At 44.4% G+C, this 17782-nt stretch overlaps 1 protein-coding gene across 1 annotated transcript in view; it reads right to left on the bottom strand.

Moving 5' to 3' along the window:
• Window positions 1-11683, bottom strand: part of GZF1 (GDNF inducible zinc finger protein 1) — a 34619-nt gene extending 22936 nt beyond the window's left edge. The window contains exons 1-2 of the mRNA XM_068936523.1: window positions 11407-11683; window positions 1632-2942 (exon numbers count right to left, since the gene is read on the bottom strand). Of these exons, the coding sequence (XP_068792624.1) occupies window positions 1632-2941 (1310 nt within the window). The 5' untranslated portion in view covers window position 2942; window positions 11407-11683. The remainder of the gene's footprint in view (window positions 1-1631; window positions 2943-11406) is intronic.
• Window positions 11684-17782: the final 6099 nt, after the last annotated feature.

The raw sequence follows: 17782 nt of genomic DNA, 5'->3' as shown, positions 1-17782 counted from the left end.
GAAATATTTCACTCCCTCTAAACTATGGGGAGAAAACTCAACAAGAAAATAAACGAGGAAAGGAACCTAACTTACTCTCCTCTGAGCTCCCAATATTCTGAAAATGTCTTGGAAAGCAAAGAACTTCTTTCTGTTAATAAAGTCCCATTAAAGGACTGTTGGGGGAGGGCAGGGGGTGTCATATCTTATTAGCTTTGCAAAGAGTTCCTCAGATCTTTTTCCCTTTGCTCTAACCTGGCTGTACAACGGCAGCTAAATCACTGCCATTAGATCCACTGCTATTAGGCTCAGGGTGCTGGTCTCATGCAACACAGCACAAGGACGCCTTCAACTGCTTCAAGTAACACAAGAGGCTAAACTAGCCCTGAACTGGCCTTGGGGAAGGAAGGTTTGCAAAGGTGCAAAAAGCCGGGGCAACGCTATTTCTCAATGCTGGGATTTAGTAAATGCCACGTGGACCTTACTTTTGCTTTGAGTGAAGGTCAGCCACAGCCATGTGGTCAGCCTAAAACAGCATCCGGAAAGACAGTGCTTAGATTTACTCATTGAAATAGCAGGGACTCACAGCCATGTTCAGTGCAGATCATCCTGCATTTTGCTAGTTACTAGAAAGGCAGGAAATATGGCTGTATACATGCCTAGTTTCCTACACTCTTTCTCCAGGCTTCAGTTACTATTCAGACAAGATGCTGAGTTAGCTGAGCCCGTGTTCTGATCCAGTGCCATCATTTTTATATACTGACACTGTATTCCTTCCTAACCTATCCATCCCCTGTCCTTTCTCTCATCCCTTCCCTCTCTTTTTACACTCTCCATTTTTTCTCTTCGCTGCAGTTAAGTCTCATGCCTTCCATACAATACAGTGGCTTCCAGTCAAACAGTTAATGCTGACATTTTTCCGAATACTAAAACCTCAGTGAAAATAAAGCGGATAGGTAAGTTCTCACCTTTAAACACTGGCCTACAGATTAGGCAAAAAGTCAGAGCTATATCCATTGCACTCGAGACATAGCTGGGAGATTTTTTTGGCTACTGAAATGAACTAGCAATGATTTTTAGATGTTTTTACAAGGGAAGCTGGAATCCAGTATATCTCCTATACCACACAGGGAGGCTACTGAGACTTTTGACATGTGCAGTAGCTTTTGCAGCTCTGGAAACTCCTGTGCAATTTCAACATCTTGTTTTCAGGCAAGCAGTGCTTAATAAGCCTATATAGAAGCTCATGCTACCTAGCAAAACACCATGCAGGATATTTGGCCCATGAAAACCATACTGAAAAGCATCAGATTGCCCTTTCATTTATGAAAGGGGCATTTTCTTGTTCATTTTAAACATTTTCAAGTCCCTATTTAAAAAGCCAGATCTGAGGCTTCCAAAAGTCCTCTTTGATTCAGCGGGAAATACTTGTCTAAATTCTGGGTGCAGTTTGGGAAACCTCAACACAGTATTCTGGACTAAGAGCTTGATGAAGTCAGTGGAAAAAAAATCTGTGTTGATTTTAACACGCTTCTGATCAGGTCCAAGGACTTCTGGAACTGAAGCAATCAGGATTTCAAAAATGCATTTATCCTGGTGCCCAGAAACAAACACATTTGCTTGCACACACACACTCACGCAGAATGCTGTACCTTACATGAGTATTGTAAGCAGATCTCTGAGCAAAGCTTGCAGGGCACTGTTCACATTTATAAGGTTTCTCCCCTGTGTGCGTTCGTATATGGACTGTCAGGCCACACTTGGAACTGATAACCTTGTCACAGTATGGGCACGCCTGGGGATCCCGCTTCTTTTCATGCACTCTCCGGATATGGTCGTTTATGTCCTTCTGGCGCTTAAACCTCTTGTCACAGAACATGCAGGAGAAGCATCGCTCATCATTGTGAACAGTAAGCAAGTGCTGCCTGAGGTTCTGGTGACTGGAGAAGAGCTGGTCGCATATGTTACAGCTGTACTTGACAGCAAGATTAATGTCATGCTTGAGCTCCATGTGTGACCGATACTGCTTGATGAAATGGAACGATTCATTACACTTCTCACATGCAATCCGTGGCAAGACTTTTGCCACATGCCGCGGTGATTTCCGACGTTCAGTTTTACTGGCAAGTTTGGAAATTAAACTGTTTTCATCTTCCCACTGCTCAGGCAGCGTGTTTCTAATTACTACACAGGCTTCCTTTGAGTCAGTCTGACTTAAGAGTGAATGACTAGTCTCATTTCCCAGACCAGTGATACTCATGCTGATTCTCTTTTTGGTATCTGTCTTGTTACATTTTGGTAACTTTGCTCTCCTAGGTTTTGATTCTGGAAAAGCAGTGCCCGCTTGCTCAAGATTTGCTGGTTGGCCGTCAATGAGTTCATAGCCAGCCAGCAACTTTCTATGTTTTCGCCTGTGCCAAAGTTTCCTCTGTGTGTGAGGCATAGCCACAACTTGGGAAGAGTTACTTAGTTTGCGGTCTTCCTCTTGCTGGATGCAAGTCCACTGTGATCCACCATTTTCACATAGCTGACCTTTCAGATGGAGGCTCAGATCTAAACCTTTCTTGCCCTCTGCCCTCACTTCTTCGCAAATATCAAGTAAATCCTTGCACTCAAGTCTTTCAGCTATTTCTTTCATCCGGTGCAATTTTTCTGCTTCAATCTCTACCTCTGCAGTGTAAACAAACTCCAGAAAGGAGGTGAACTCTTCTGTGTAAATGTCTTGTAGAGTCACTGTGCAGTTCTTAGCGTCCAACATTTCATCATGCAGAAAAAGCCCCTTAAAATAGTTGCTGGAAGCTGCCAAGACAGCTTTGTGAACCAGAAACTCCTCCTGAATTCCTAGATGTTCTGTGTGAACTCTCACATCACAGAGGTGACCGAACTGGTACAGAGAATGCAGTGCCCGCAGGAGGTTCGAAGCAGCAACCTTGGATTTCATTAGAATTTTCTTTTTCTCCATCCTGCCAGAAAAAAAAAACAAGACAGATTTTTGAATGTTCTCCCTCTTCCATGAGTTATTTTTTCATTCATATATGACATCAATCACTTTCGTAAAAGGCTCGGTGGAGATCTGTGCCCCAGTTTCTAATTTGCAAACCATGGCAAAGACCTCAAGGTTACTTCTATTAAAGCAGCTGCCTTCAACACACACACTTTCTTACTGTCACAGATTTAGATTTACACGCCAGGATAATCCTTCAGAGTGAATATTCTGCAGCACAGCCGGTGACAGTAACGACATGCAACACAATTGGCCCAGTTTAATAACAAAACACTCTTTATATAAACATTTTTCAACAGTAGAGATCACAACAATTTATCGTAAAAACAAGCATTTTTCACCATCCCTCTTATACTGATAGGGGAACTGAAGCATAGCGTGTTGCTTCCAGTTGTTTCCAAGCTCATGTTAGGAATAGAGCCTATGTTTTCACAGTCCTGAACCTAAGCTCTACTCACTGCACTAAGCTATTCCTTGTGCCAGAATAGGCAGATAAATCTAGTTCATTTTTATTTCTTTTCTTCCATGAAAACAATCATAGCTGGAGGTTAACAAGAATTAGTAAGTGTCTACTGTATCTGGTCACTTAAAGACATGCAGAGAATATACAAGTGTTAACGGTGCTAACTGACACTGGGAATATGCAGAGGTAGATGACACTGCTCTGGAAGCAAGGTTATTAGACGTTTATTACCTTGAAATCCCTGAACCGCAAGGGGAACCTCAGGAACCTTGCAGGGAAGCGAGCGGGCTGTCCCAGGCACCGCAGAGCATTGGCCCGTGGCAAGGTTCAGGGGAGGGGGGGGCATGGGTTTAAGGAGAATTAATAAGCTACAGTATGAGGTACTACGCATGCGCCACAGGTAACAAGGGAAGCCGTAATTCTTTAGGTATATACACGTCCAGACCAGCGCCTATGTGGTGCAAGTCGAAGGGCTGCGCCCTGCTGCTCCTCATGGGTTCTGCACACCAAGTGCTTTGGCAGCTGGAATAACCGATCGGTTATCCTGTCTCCTCGCCAGTCTTCCACTCTTTACCCACTACAACAAGGATAAAAGACTTATCTAGAAATAGCTAATTTTTTTGAGGAGGTAATAGGATTTTATTTGAAAAATATTTCAAAACTGTTTGCTCATTTTCAGTCAACAAATGCGGGGCTCAAAAGCCTTCTCAATTCCAAAAACAGTTTTTCCTAAACATTTTCAATTGAAAAAATTGCTGTTCTACCCAGCTCTAGATATGGACACTAAGTATTATTCCAAGAAAACAGATGCTTCAGAGCTCTGTAGCTTTCCTCTCTCAACCCATATATGACACCTATACCTCTGGAACAAGGAATCTCATTTACCCTTGCCTATAAAGCACAACAACGATGCTATAAGCCTTACTGAGACCGTTAGCTATTCCCATAATAGCAGATGCTTATTAATACTGTCCAAATTTTCTTCAAGTCCATTATTATTACTCAGCAGCAAACAGTTACTTTAGTACACTTCCACTCTAGAAAGTTCTATTAATGAAGTATAAAAAGTTTTATTAATGAAGTATTAAAAGTATGCTCCTACTGGGTAACTGAGCTGAGATAAATGATAAAGAGGGGCTTTCACCTCTTCAAGGCAGAGTATTTTATATAAATCCAGTTAACGCATGCTACATCTCAGCAACAGAAACCCTACACTAGTCACTGTTGGTGGGATTCATTTTACTGAGCTGAAGAGATCTAAGCTGCAGCCTCAAAATGATGGAGACAAGGAGACAGCTCCAACTCCAAATACCATTGTCATGGGAGATACCTGCAGGAGTCACAGATACACAGCACTTTGCTCGGGGAGATTTTTCTGCGATAGTAGATAGAGCTAAGCATCCAAACTAGCCATCCTGAATCCCCTTAGGTAATGGGAAGAAACTGGCACCTCTAAGGTGAAAGTCACTGCCTCCTAGTAGGTCCACAGCAGGACCACATGGCAGGTTCTGCTTTTCTCAGTGTGCTGTTCAGAGAAATCCCAAAGACACCTCCAGTGCGATGGCAGCCAAGTGCTGCTAGCTGTTTTGAAAACCCAAGTTGCTATGATCAAAATGACTGTCTTAAATCACACTGCGGTCACCAGGGACAGGATCCACTTTGCAGAATATTTATCATTTACAATGTAATGACCCACCTCCAGGCTCATCGCTACTTGCTCCTGCCATGGTCAGTGGACAGGAACGAGGAGTTCTACGGTGCAGTTCAGCTAATATATTTTACACATTTACTGTAGGATGAAAGGAATTATGCCTGCATACCTTTGACTAAACTGCTCTTCTGTATAAAGTCAGGCTACAGGGACTAGGTCAGATGAAAACTCTCTAATTAGAAAATCCCACCCCACCTTGCTAAGGACATGAGTAAAGCATACTCAGCTAGTCCATCCGGTTGCAAAAATCAACTGTTCAGATGCAGCCCTAGACTATACCCATGATTCATGGCCGCTTTTGTGAATGTGCAAAAGATCTGAAGCCATGACTAAGAGGTGTAGATTTCTTCACTACTGTTCATCTTATTGGGAGTTTGACCTTTGAATGCAATGATATCTTACTCACCATTTATTACTTTATCACATAAGACACTGATATAGCAGAGAAGAGGGAGAAAAATCACCAGAATCACAGAATGGTTGAGGTTGGAAGGGACCTCTGGAGATCACCTAGGCCAACCCCTCTGCTCAAGCAGGGTCCTCTAGAGCACACTGCCTAGGATTGTGTCCAGATGGCTTCTGAATATCTCCAGCGAAGGAGACTCCACAACCTCTCTGGGCAACCCGTTCCCATGCTCAGTCACCCTCACAGGAAAGAAGTTTGTCCTCATGTTCAGCCGGAACTTCTTGGGTTTCAGTTTATGCCTGTTGCCTCTTGTCCTGTTGCTGGGCACCACGGAGAAGAGTCTAGGCCCAGCCTCTTGACACCCTCCCTTCAGATACTTACACACACTGATAAGATCCCCCTACCCTCCTCAGTCTTCTCTTCTCCAGCCTGAACAGGCCCAGCTCCCTCAGCCTTTCTTCAGAGGAGAGATGCTCCAGTGCCCTCACCATCTTTGTAGCCCTCTGCTGGACTCTCTCCAGTAGTGCCATGTCTCTCTTGTAGTGGGGAGCCCAGAAGTGGACACAGTACTCCAGGTGAGGGGCTCCTCATCAGGGTTGAGGAGAGGGGCAGGATCACCTTCCTCCACCTGCTGGCAACACTCTGCCTCATGCACCCCAGGAGACCATTGGCCTTCTTGGCCACAAGGGCCCATTGCTGGCTCATGGTCAACCAGTTGTCCACGAGCACTCCCAGGTCCTTCTTGGCAGAGTTGCTTTCCAGCAGGTCAACCCCCAACCCGTCCTGCTGCATGGGGTTGTTCCTGCCTAGGTGCAGGACCCTGCACTTCAGGAGGTTCCTCTCCGCCCAGCTCTCCAGCCTGTTGAGGTCTTTCTGAATAGCAGCACAGCCCTCTGGGGTATCAGCCACTCCCCCCAGTTTAGGATCATCAGCAAAGAGGGTGCACGCTGTCCCTTCATCCAGGTCACTGACGAATAAGTTAAACAATACTGGTCCCAATACTGATCCCAGGGGACACCGCTAGCTACAGGCCTCCAAATAGACTTTGCACCACTGATTGCAACCCTCTGAGCTCTGCCATTCAGCCAGTTCTCAATCTACCGCACTGTCTGCTCACCTAGGCCGCACTTCCTGAGCTTGCCTATAACAGTGTTACGGGACACAGCACTGAAAGCCTTGCTGAAGTCAGGACAGACAACATCCACTGCTCTCCCCTCCTCTACCCAGCCAGTCGTTCCATCAGAGAAGGCTAGCAGATTGGTTAAGCATGACTTTCCCTTGGTGAATCCATGCTGACTACTCCTGATCACCTTCTTATCCCTCACATGCTTAGAGATAGCATCCATAATGAGCTGTCCCATCACCTTTCCAGGGATGGAGGTGAGGCTGACAGGCCTGTAGTTTCCTGGCTCCTCCTCCTTGCCCTTTGTGAAGATTGGAGTGACACTGGCTTTCTTCCAGTCCTCAGGCACCTCTCCTGTTCTCCACGTCCTTTCAAAAATGTTGGAGAGTGGCCTAGCAATGATGTCTGCCAGCTCCCTCAACAAAGACAATGACCACAGGAAGGCCCTTTATTTTTTATGTACATAGGGAGGAAATATAGAGAAATGACAATGGAAGACATAAGGAGAAGAAAAGGCTGAAAGAAAGGAGGACTGAGAAAGTAAGGGAGCTGGACAGAAATAGTGATAATACTAAAGATAAACTCACATATTCCCATCCAGTGACTGATAAACAACACTTCAATAGTAAAAGTAATACACAAATTATTTAGTAACTACCGTAGGAACAGATTGTGTTGTCTGTATTCATCTGCCACTAACAACAGGGAGAGAGTCACTAAAGACTGGGAGGAGTAGGGAGTTCTAAATATATACACCTACTCTACATACCATGATTAGAAAGAAAATTTGTTCCCTCAAAGCTGACATTCCTGATCTAGCAAACGCCTGTTATTTAGCACGTGTTTACAACAGTTCTGTAACCAAGGGAGGAACATTAGGACAAAAATAAACAGTTGAAGTAGTTTGCTATTACCTAAAGGTTCTGCCTGAGCTTGCCTTGCTGTAATTGATCCTCCCAGTAATAATGGGTGATAGAGAACTACACCAGGCTATATTTTCATTTCTCATCTGAATTACAAGTTTGACATTATATTAAAAACATTCCTAGCACATATAAACTGTGTGAATAAGAAGATCAATTTGTCTTCAAGATACAGTACCCCAAAGTCAATACCATACCTAGTATAGAGTGAACAGGTTTGAACAGCAAGCTTAAAAGATAAGTTTTGAAAATACTCTTCCTATCACAAGCTACTGCAGCAAGTGCCACAAAGGATAATCATCTTCTAATCTGCAAGACATTAGTAATTCATAACTTGTGACATCCCAAATAATAAAACTGTTTTACAACTGTACACTCGTCTTGGTTTTAAGATTTTCGAATGACTCCGTTAGCGTACACATGACATTCATAGGAAACAGCTGTAATTTCCACAGGACAAAACGTCTGTAAATTTGAGTTATGCAGAACCTTTAATATTTGCACTTAAATTGGGGTTTGATCCTGAGAACTCTTCCTTATAAGCCCCTATGAAGAAGTCCCACCCAAATCAGTGGGACTGCTTGGGACCTCAGCCTTCTCACCTGATTGGTACAGAACTTCCTTACTCCATATTCCTCATTGCTGGTGAGTTCAAAGATGTTGACTCAGAGAATAGGAAACAAAAATGTTATTATAGGAAAAACACTTCAGAAAAGTAAGTAAAAGAGTAAAAAGACATGTGCTGAAATATCCCATAGAAGCTAGAAACTGCGGGGAGCCTGTAAAATAGTGTTGTCTAAATTCTAGTAGAAAAGGACTGTTCATTTCCAAATTCTTACAAATATACAATACACAACACAACCGCCTTATGAATTCTTGAAAACAAAGACAATCTTTTCAATAAATGCATACAGCATTTTTGTTTTTCTCCTCATTTTGGCTGGAATCTTTGCAAACTGCTGTAAGCTGTATCTGTTACTTAGCATTTACAGTGCAGAAGCATATAAGGGAGAGCAGATCACAGCTTGCACGTGTCAGATGTTATAAAAGAAAACAGTGGATTGACTACGTTGCTCCAACAGACTAAGCAGCGTCTTCAAAAACACTTGCAACTCAATATCTGACAACTATTCCCAATCAGTGAAGAGCAGGTATGGGGAGACATAACAGATGCTACAGCGTACTTGCATGCTGCAGGAAGAAATGCAGATCCAGAGCTTAAGACTCATATTCAGTATACAAATTCTACTCTACTCAGGAGGGGGGAAAAAACAGGGTATGGGACAGCTTCATACCCTCAATGAAAAAAGGGAAAAGCTGTTTCCTTCCTTGTTCTTTACACTTCATTAAAACTTAATGACAAGAAAAGATGCTCCAGGATTGCTAATCCAGAGCAAATGGAATGAGGATGACAAATGTTGCAGTAAATCATTTACTTATCAAACCAAAGTGAAGGACATATTTTATCGTAAGGAGAATTACAGGTTAACGTTAGCTTGAAATAACAACTAAAAATTGAATAGGAAAAAATAGTGGTAACATCATTGATAGTATAAAGCTTAATTCTGTCCCTCCATGTCCAAACATAAGACACCCTGGACTGCATAATCCCAACTTTGGCTCTCAACTTAATCCATAAACCGACCATTCCTAGAGTTGCACCCCATCTCTTTTGCTCTCCATCGCTCTTGCCAACCCAGTCTTACAACGATCAACACTTCTCTCATCTGCTGTTCTTCAAATACACCAACCTAACCTGGCAGTCTGGCGTAACAAGCTCCTCACTGGTGACTCAGGACGGTCATGAAGGCAGAAAAAGGGCAATGCAACAAGACAAGTGCTCTCTGCTGCTCCACAATTTCTCTGATATTTTATCACATCCTCAGAAAAGCTCTCTGAGCTCCTCCAGGGAGGTGGTGGAGTTCTCACCCTACTGTGAGAAAGCTGCCACTAATCATTGTGGATCGTCTTGAACCACTTATTATTGCTCATGAAACCAGCAAGCAAAGAAGAACTGGTTACGGGTTAACAACCCTAATAAATACATTCTGCTGTACCCTGAAGCTACTTCTGAAATAGAAGTAGCAAGTTGCTAGTCTCCAAGACAATTTATTCTCAGGGAGAATATTTAAGAATAACATTTTTTCCAAATGTTGCATTTTATAGCTTTATAAGTTTTCAACTCTTTTTTGCTTGAATATTTAAGAGAATTCTCATGTAAGCAGGATTTACAGAAAACATAATTAATCTAACAGAACCACTGCAAACGGTAAAGCATATTTCACTTCAATTACAGTACTTAATAAGGCTTTTGGAATGTGTCCAGCTTTTTTCAAAAATAAATCCTAATAGTGGCTTCCAGTCTCCAACAAGTGATTTATATTTATGCTGTGTTATAGCACAGTTCTTTTATAACACAAGGAGGCAGTCAATAGCAAGTCTGTAATTCATTTACTGTGTTAATTATCTTGAAAACAGGAAAACCGGGTCTATAAAAAGGACAGCAAATACTTCTAAAATAGATTTTTTTGGCAGACTTTAGCTATTCACGTCTATTTCAAATTTCTACACTCCATCAGCTTTAACTGATGTAATATGGCATAGCCCTTTTGAAATGAAGGCAGTGAGGGTGCAGTGATTTATACACCCAAGTATTAGGGGAGAGAGGAGGACCCAAAACCCAACAACAGACCAGAGAACAGAATTCTTCAGAAGTAGGCAATTTATTTCACATACATATGCCATGCTTTTTTGCAAAGTACACATAATCTTTAATTGCTTGATCGCCCCTAAACCTGTTCAATTAGATCTTAAGTTTCTCTTCAGAGAAGAGAAGAGATTTCTTCCTCAACATGACTCATTTTCCCATGGAGGGCTTTTTTAAACTCAGAATAGCTGCATGTTTATGCGCAATGAAGGGCTCTGCCAAGAGTCCAAATAGGAACACTGGAAATATTTACGGTGTTAGGAAAGAAAAAAAAAAAAATTGTGTTAGCATATCCTTTGCAGAAACTGCCCAAATACCCCTTTGAAGTGCTGGTGTGACATGAGAGCATGAAAATGTTCCTCTTGGTCCCTGGGCTGCAACTTTGCAAAATAAGACCAACTCGGGTAGATCGTAACAGCAATGCAAGCCCCCAATAATGACTGATAAAGGGAACCACTGAAAAGATGAGATTATACAGTCAAAGCTGCAGTACAGTAGATAGAATATTTGAGGGCACGCAAACTGCCATGAATAGAGGGCAGTAAGACTCACAAGACCTAGTTTCAACTCCCAAACCGGCCAGAGACTTTTTTTTTTTTTAAATGTTTGCTTCAGTTCTTTTCCTATGAAATCAGGTTAACGTTTCTCTGTCTTACAGAAACAGCGCGATGATAAGATACGTTAGTGACTGTGAGATACTAAGAGGGCACAGCAAAAGAGGGCATTAAAAGAGGACAAAAATAACAGCCGGAGTTACTCCACCGTATTGACAACTTGACTTTATTCCCACGAATTCCCGCACAACTCAGACACATGGTAAGTTTGGTGTCTGTCCACCAGAACTCCGCGAGAGCAGCAACACCGGCACCTGCAGCTCTCCTGCTGGTGTCCTGCTGCATATGAGGGTCACGTAAGGCAAAAAGCATTTTCTGCACAGAGCTGCAAATTCTGCCTCGGTTAAAAAAAATTTAAAAAAGGGACACTAGACGAGACGCACAGCTGGAAACGCTCGAAACTGGTTGGAAACGGTCTTCCTGTGAGAAAATCCTAGCTGTCGGCACTTCACGGCTGGCGCAGCGTTCATACTCACCGTTCAGGGATACTCGTTAATACTCCCGGGCCAGGGCACGGCCCCCGCGTCACTCCACGAGTCACTAGCAGGGCTCAGCAGAGCCGTCTCCCGCCTCACGCTGCTGCAGCGGGAGCTCCGGCGCGGCCCGCAGAACCCTGCCCGTTCGCCCACCGCCCGCAACCCCCACGGACCCGCCTAAAAGCCCCGCGAGACCAGCGCGGCCCACGAAACCAAAGGTGACAGGATATCAGCCCCGGCGGGCCCACACACCCGCCGCGGCCGCCGCCCCCTTCCCGCCGCCAGCCCCAACGGCCGCCGCCGCCAGCCCCAACGGCCGCCGCCCCGCCCCGGGGCCGCGCCAGCCTTACCCTGCCGGGCGGGGCGCCCTGCTCCCGCTCGAGCCGCCGCCGCGCTCCTCCCGGCCGGGCGCCGCAGGCAAACCCCCCCCCCTTCCTCTCCCCTCGAGGCTCCCCCTCGAGGAAGGCCCACCCGCCACTCGCGCGTGGGTGGGCCGCCCCCTTCCCCCCCCCCCGGCCTCCTGCCCGAAAGCAACATGGCCGCCTGGGCTTCGGCCCTTCACGCAGTGCCCCGCCTTTCCTGAGGCCATCTTGAGTGAGGGGAGCCAATGGGCGGCAGCCATCTTGGATGTGGGCGCCCCCCACCCGCTTCCACAGCGCCCAATGTGGCCACCGGGGCGTCCCCCGCCTCCGGCTCCGGGGCCTCCAGCTGGCAACCTTCGCCTTAGGGGCTCGGGGAGGCCTTGGCAGGGAGAGGTGTTCCCTCTCCCTGGAGAGAGGAAAAATGCCACGGCCCTCATTCATCCGCTCTGTCCTCAGAGGAGTGCTTGAGGGCCCCTGGCCCGCGCGGACTCTTCGGTATTATTTTCATGATCTGCGCATTTAAATTAGGCTGCATCCCTCACAAACGCCGGGGTGGGAACGGGGTTTCGCTGAGGAACCCCCCCCCCCCCCAAGCGCTAGTCCTCAGCGGTTTGCTTTCACAGAATACGCCTGCGTACCTTGAGGTTTGCTTTCGTGTGGGTTTTTTAAACGCTCTTTCCGACCCCCTAAGGAGATAAGCTACTCAGCCCTGGCGAGCATGATCCTCTCCTGAAGAGGTCTTCTGCCGATATTTGAGTCGCATGAAACCTGCAGGCTAGGGAACAGAGCCAAACAATGTAAACTGGAAAAACACAGCGTTGTAAAACTAACCTGTGAGGTAAATTAGTAAATTTCCTTTTTTTTTTTTTCCTAATAAGAGGAATTGTTCTGTTTTAATCACCATCAGTATTTATTGGATGAAAAAATTACATATGAAATAAAAAATCCCTGTTTCGGGTTCTTTTCTAAAAAATGTCTAATTAATTCCCAAGCGCAAATTTGCAGAGCAAGGGAGCAAACTATCCAGAGTAAAAAGAGGTAGTAGCACATGCTCTTCCTCCCTACGTTGTGGAGCACCATCACTCTTCACAGTACGTTTACTCTGGTTGCTGCAGAGAATGGAAATGACACCTCTGAGGGCCTAAAGTTGGCCCTTGAAAGCCATTATCTGCCAAGCCTCAGCCATGGTCTCTTCCCGTTCAATAAGCTGCGCGCGTTAGCACCTTTCTCACCACTCAGAGAAGACCTATCTGCCAGGAAGGACCCGTAGGTCTGCTTTAACACACAGCTGTGCTACCAGCTAAACCAGAATCTTCCTGCCACTCAGCAGCTCTTCCAAAGCGCGTTAACCTTTCACCTTCCCCAAAGTACCACGTTACTATTTCTGATGATCAGCCTGTTTTCAGTACGGGGCTGTTCAGCAGGATCTCAGTGTCTAGGAAGGGTGGCCATCACTCGGAATTTTAGTGTCACTCTCAGAAGAGGAATGTGGTTGGAAATAACCTTTTCTTTCAGAGTAAAGCAGAAATGGTTAGATGGGGGTGAGTAACCAGAGCTGGGAATTGTGGGTTTAAGTTCCTGTCTAACCTTAAAGACCTTCTGGGAAGAGCAGGCAGCTGTAATGTAGTCAGACCAGTCATGCTTCAGTAGATGTGGAACAAGATGAAAGCAGAGGTTGGCTGAACCTGCGATGACTTTTCTGAGGGAGCCTTTTCTGCAGACTGAGACCAGCATGCGTGGTGGCTCTAACACTTTTAATCTGGTGGGGATCTCAACAGGCAGGTGCAGTATACTTTCCGTTCCACTATATGCTCCCTATTCCATAGTGCTGCCATGCTCGCACGTGCGCTATCTGCACTTAGCGCAAGAGGAAAGTAATTTTATGGAGCGTTAAAAAGTTCTGGTGGGGATGGTGCCTGCTCTCTTCAAGGTGAGAGCTGCCCCTGAGCACTAGCTCACTGTCAGTAAACCAGAATTGGAAACTGTATGATTAATCATAGTTCCCACATCTATAAATAGATGAAGACAGCAGGTTAAGGTCAGTCTTGCTGGAAAATGTCGTCAATACGCTGAGAAGAGCTTTATCTGTCTCAGAGAACCAATGATGTGCATGGAGTCCAGGGTCAAAGCCTGCACAATAAGGAGCTGCTTGTACATCTGCAGTCCTCAACAGCACTTTGGCATGTGTAAAGACAGTCCTGATTTAAGTGTCCTCTTAATTCCATGGCTACTGGATCAACAAATGTTTCAGCAATGTTGTCATGGGGCTCAGGAAGAGGAATGCACACAGCTCAGCCAAATACTTTGCCATCCATCAGCAGAAAAAGACAGCTTGTGATGCAGATTAACTTTCCGTGCTCATTCGTTCCAAGTCCTACAAATATTTCTTCAGGTTTAGGGAGAAGAAATATGTGGGTGGGAGAGGGGATAAATGGGTAGGTCTCTTGCTCCCCAGTTTCAACTCAAATGTTACATACTCCAGCTGCATCCCAAGCATGGCCCCACTGAATTCCTCAAAATTCCAGACGACGGTCATTTTTTCCCCCTGTTATTTTGCATACATATATGGAAGGCCTCCTGCTATGCTTTTAAAATATTTGTGCTCAAGAAACTGCAAGATTTCCCCACAAGCAGAGCTCCATGATCAAGACTATCACAGAGTATGAGGCAACCCTTGCTCTTACGTATTACAGAGACCAGCCACTAGCTCCCTTTTGCAAAGAGTATCTGCCCCAGGCAGAAGTGGGATTATGAGTGCCAGCGCTTCCTTTCTGGCTGTTTTGCAGGGAAAATAGCAGTGCATCATTTACTGTTGTTTCCTCACGTGAGAGAGATCCTCGGGTGGTCCTGTACCGTCCTGTTCAGAGAGGACGACAAATGGGTGATTCCTCTCTCTGGGGATAGGCAGTAAGGAAATGAGGAAATACAAGACGGTAACACACTTTGTTATCCTTGCAGAGATCTCAAATCTGTGTGCAGTGCATTTGTGAAAGCTGCATGAAGAGGGCTCTGTTTTGTTCCTCTGAGAAAGCAAGCTAGCTTTGCCTAAATCTTCCACAGGATCAGGCTGCAGGGCCCTAGTTCGGAAAACTGATTCAAGCTGGCTGACAGTTCGTAATTCATTCTTATTTGGTGATTGCTGTCTCTCTCTGTCTACTGGCTGAACCACAATAAAATTAAGAATATCTGTGGACTTTTTTTTTTTTTTTTTGCTCAATACATATCTTCACTAGGAGGGCCTGATTGACAAAAAATCTATGAATTTATGTAGCTTTTGCCTAACTGCTTCCACAAAATTGAAAAAAAAATCCAATCAAGTCAAAACAATTTGTTTTCACATTTGCAAAAAGCAAAAAAAAGTTTCAGTGTTTTTTTGCTCAAAACACATCCAAAACGTTGCATTTGTCATTTTCTTCTCTTAGTCCTAAAACTGTTTAAAAATCCCCCCAAAATCACAGCAAACTCAAAACCAGCACCTAAGCAAATTAATTTTCTGTCTCTTTTTTTGGAATGTCACATGAAAAGACAATGACTTGCATGGTGCTGTTCAGGAGATGGCTGCTGCCTCTGTGCATAACAAAAGGGATTTATTTAGCTCAGGTAGAGATGCTAAAGGACTTGAACCCAAAGATCCAGATACAGTTTCTGCTCTGGACAATACACTCAGCTTCCAGGGCCAGGACTCACATCTCTAGTGTGTATGCAAGTACTTGTCTGTATACATGTATTTATATTTGCTGCTGGTTGTCATGATCTCTGGGCGTTCAACTTTGGATTCTCTTTGCCACCAGTAACTTCAGGGACTAAAGATTTCTCTTTCTAGAAAATAGGCAGCCTCTTTATGGCTGGGAGTCAAACTCTGGCAGTGTCTGAGCCTTGCTCACCATGAGGTCCTCTTCAAATATTCATGACCTGTAGACTCCTAAGAGCTGGAGGTGTATATAAACAAATCAGACAAACAGGTTATTCCTTGACCTTGTATCTCTTCCCCCTCTGAACTGCAGCAAAGCAGTGATTCTTGATGGCCATTATCACAGTGATCTATATATCAGTAGGCAATGAGAAACAAGATCCACGTCTTCCCCACTTTTTCCCTTGTCAAGGAAAGCTGGGAGTCTTTAGAGCACTGTAACTCTGAATTACTTCAGGTCACTTCGCTTACTAACTCACAAAACGTTCTGTGGTCCACATCAGAAGGCTGTTTACAAGCCAGAATTTAGAATTTTAAAAGATAAAACCTGCATTTAAATATAAAATGCTTTCAAGAGGGGATTTTTCATGTACTTGGCAGCCCACAGAGTGACTTGTACATGAAAAATACCCCCTTGAAAGCATTTTATATTTAAATGCAGATTTTATCTTTCAAAATTCTAAATTCTGACGTATAAACATTTTGGAGGATAGTTGTAATTCCTCAAGGTAAAGTAAAAGAAATTGCTCAATTAAAAAAAAAAAAAACCCAAAAAGAGATAGGCATTGTCTAAAGGTATTACACTGTTTACCTTTCTTCTCTGTACTTTTAGTAAACAAAGTTGAACGTGGATCCTATAATTATCAGGTTACTCACCAGACAGATAAAATAAATATTCTCACAGTTATGTGAAAACGAAGTTACTATAGGAAAGCTAGAATAAAAATAGTTAAAATAGAAATAGCTAGTGCAGATTCAACTTGTTTAAACTTATGTAGACCAAGAGTCAAATCTAGCCTGACAGATAGTTCCCACTGAGGAGCGCGTGCTTCCACCATGAATTTGGTTCTCGACACTGATTATTTGGTTTGTATTCGGGGAACGTTTCTATTGTCAAGACATAGCTCTAGGAGTGGAAAGAATGAACAGCAGTATGAGTGATTCATGCTAAAATGTCAGGATAATATTCCTATATATTATCGCAAGGGAATGGTGTTTGCTTTTGCTTTATCTGAAACCTGTTCTACTCAACAGTTTTCACCCAGAGGAGGCGGGCGAGAAGATAAAGTGCAGACTCCTATGCAATTTAGTCTTGCTTTCGTAAAGATTGAATGAATTGCTGCAAAAACTTGGCAGCACTGTTACACTGGATTGTGTTGTGTGTCAATCTTTGTGGGTCTACTTAGAAGGTATTCTCTGAACTCTCCTTTCGCATGTCAGTGCCGGCACCCATGAAACACAGCAGCATTGCTTTATTCCAATGTGCATGCAGAGTGGCTGCTCATCTTCCATTGGTAGCGCTGTGGTCAGAGGACTCCCCCAGGGAACAGGGAAGGCCGGATTCACTATCACCCTCTACCATGAGTGGCTGTCTCAGGCCAGAGGACGTGAACTTGATTTTCCAAATGTCCTGGGTGCTCAGCTGCATTTCAAGGATTACTCCCTTGAATTGTTCCCCATAACTTCCTAGAGCGGACAATCAAGCGCTGTCTCCCTCCTCCCTGCTCACTGTCCTGATTACTGAGGGGAGAGAGGGAGGGCAGGGTGCCTTATTCTCTTTCTCTGGCTTGCTGAATCATCAGCTGTTTTCTGCTCGGTTTCAACAGGAGGGATGAAATAGTTGGGAGGTGGGGAAGAGGTATCTGAATCCTCTCAGACTGGGGAAGGAGACACTAAACCGAAGCATCCCGTGCTTGGCATAAGTGGTCTAAATATAGGACTGTTGTAATAAGACAAGACACAACAACTTGTTTTATCTTGTCCTTTAAAACCTATTTGCTTTAGAGGCCAAAACACAGCCTGCAAAGTCCAGGAGAGGATTCTAGCTTGAGAGTCTGGATTTTATTTGAGTACTTCCTTCACTGTGGAGTGAAAAAAAGCCTTGGGCTTTGATCTCAGTGACTCAGATCAGGAGAAGGGTAGGATTTGAGAACCAGCTCTATCCTGGCCATTCCTGCCAGCCAGGTAACATGGTTCCCCGCTCTGCTGTGAATACAGGTTCTGCTTCTGGGGCAGACACCAAACTGCTAGATATTTGCAGACCCTTGCTGAAGGCCGCTCTGTATATCTGTAGCACAGCAAGGAATAGAAATATAGTCTCCCA

Source organism: Struthio camelus, chromosome 3, assembly GCF_040807025.1.
Source record: "Struthio camelus isolate bStrCam1 chromosome 3, bStrCam1.hap1, whole genome shotgun sequence".
In the NCBI taxonomy this organism is placed as follows: Eukaryota; Metazoa; Chordata; class Aves; order Struthioniformes; family Struthionidae; genus Struthio; species Struthio camelus.
This window is presented reverse-complemented; position numbering and strand designations above follow the sequence as displayed.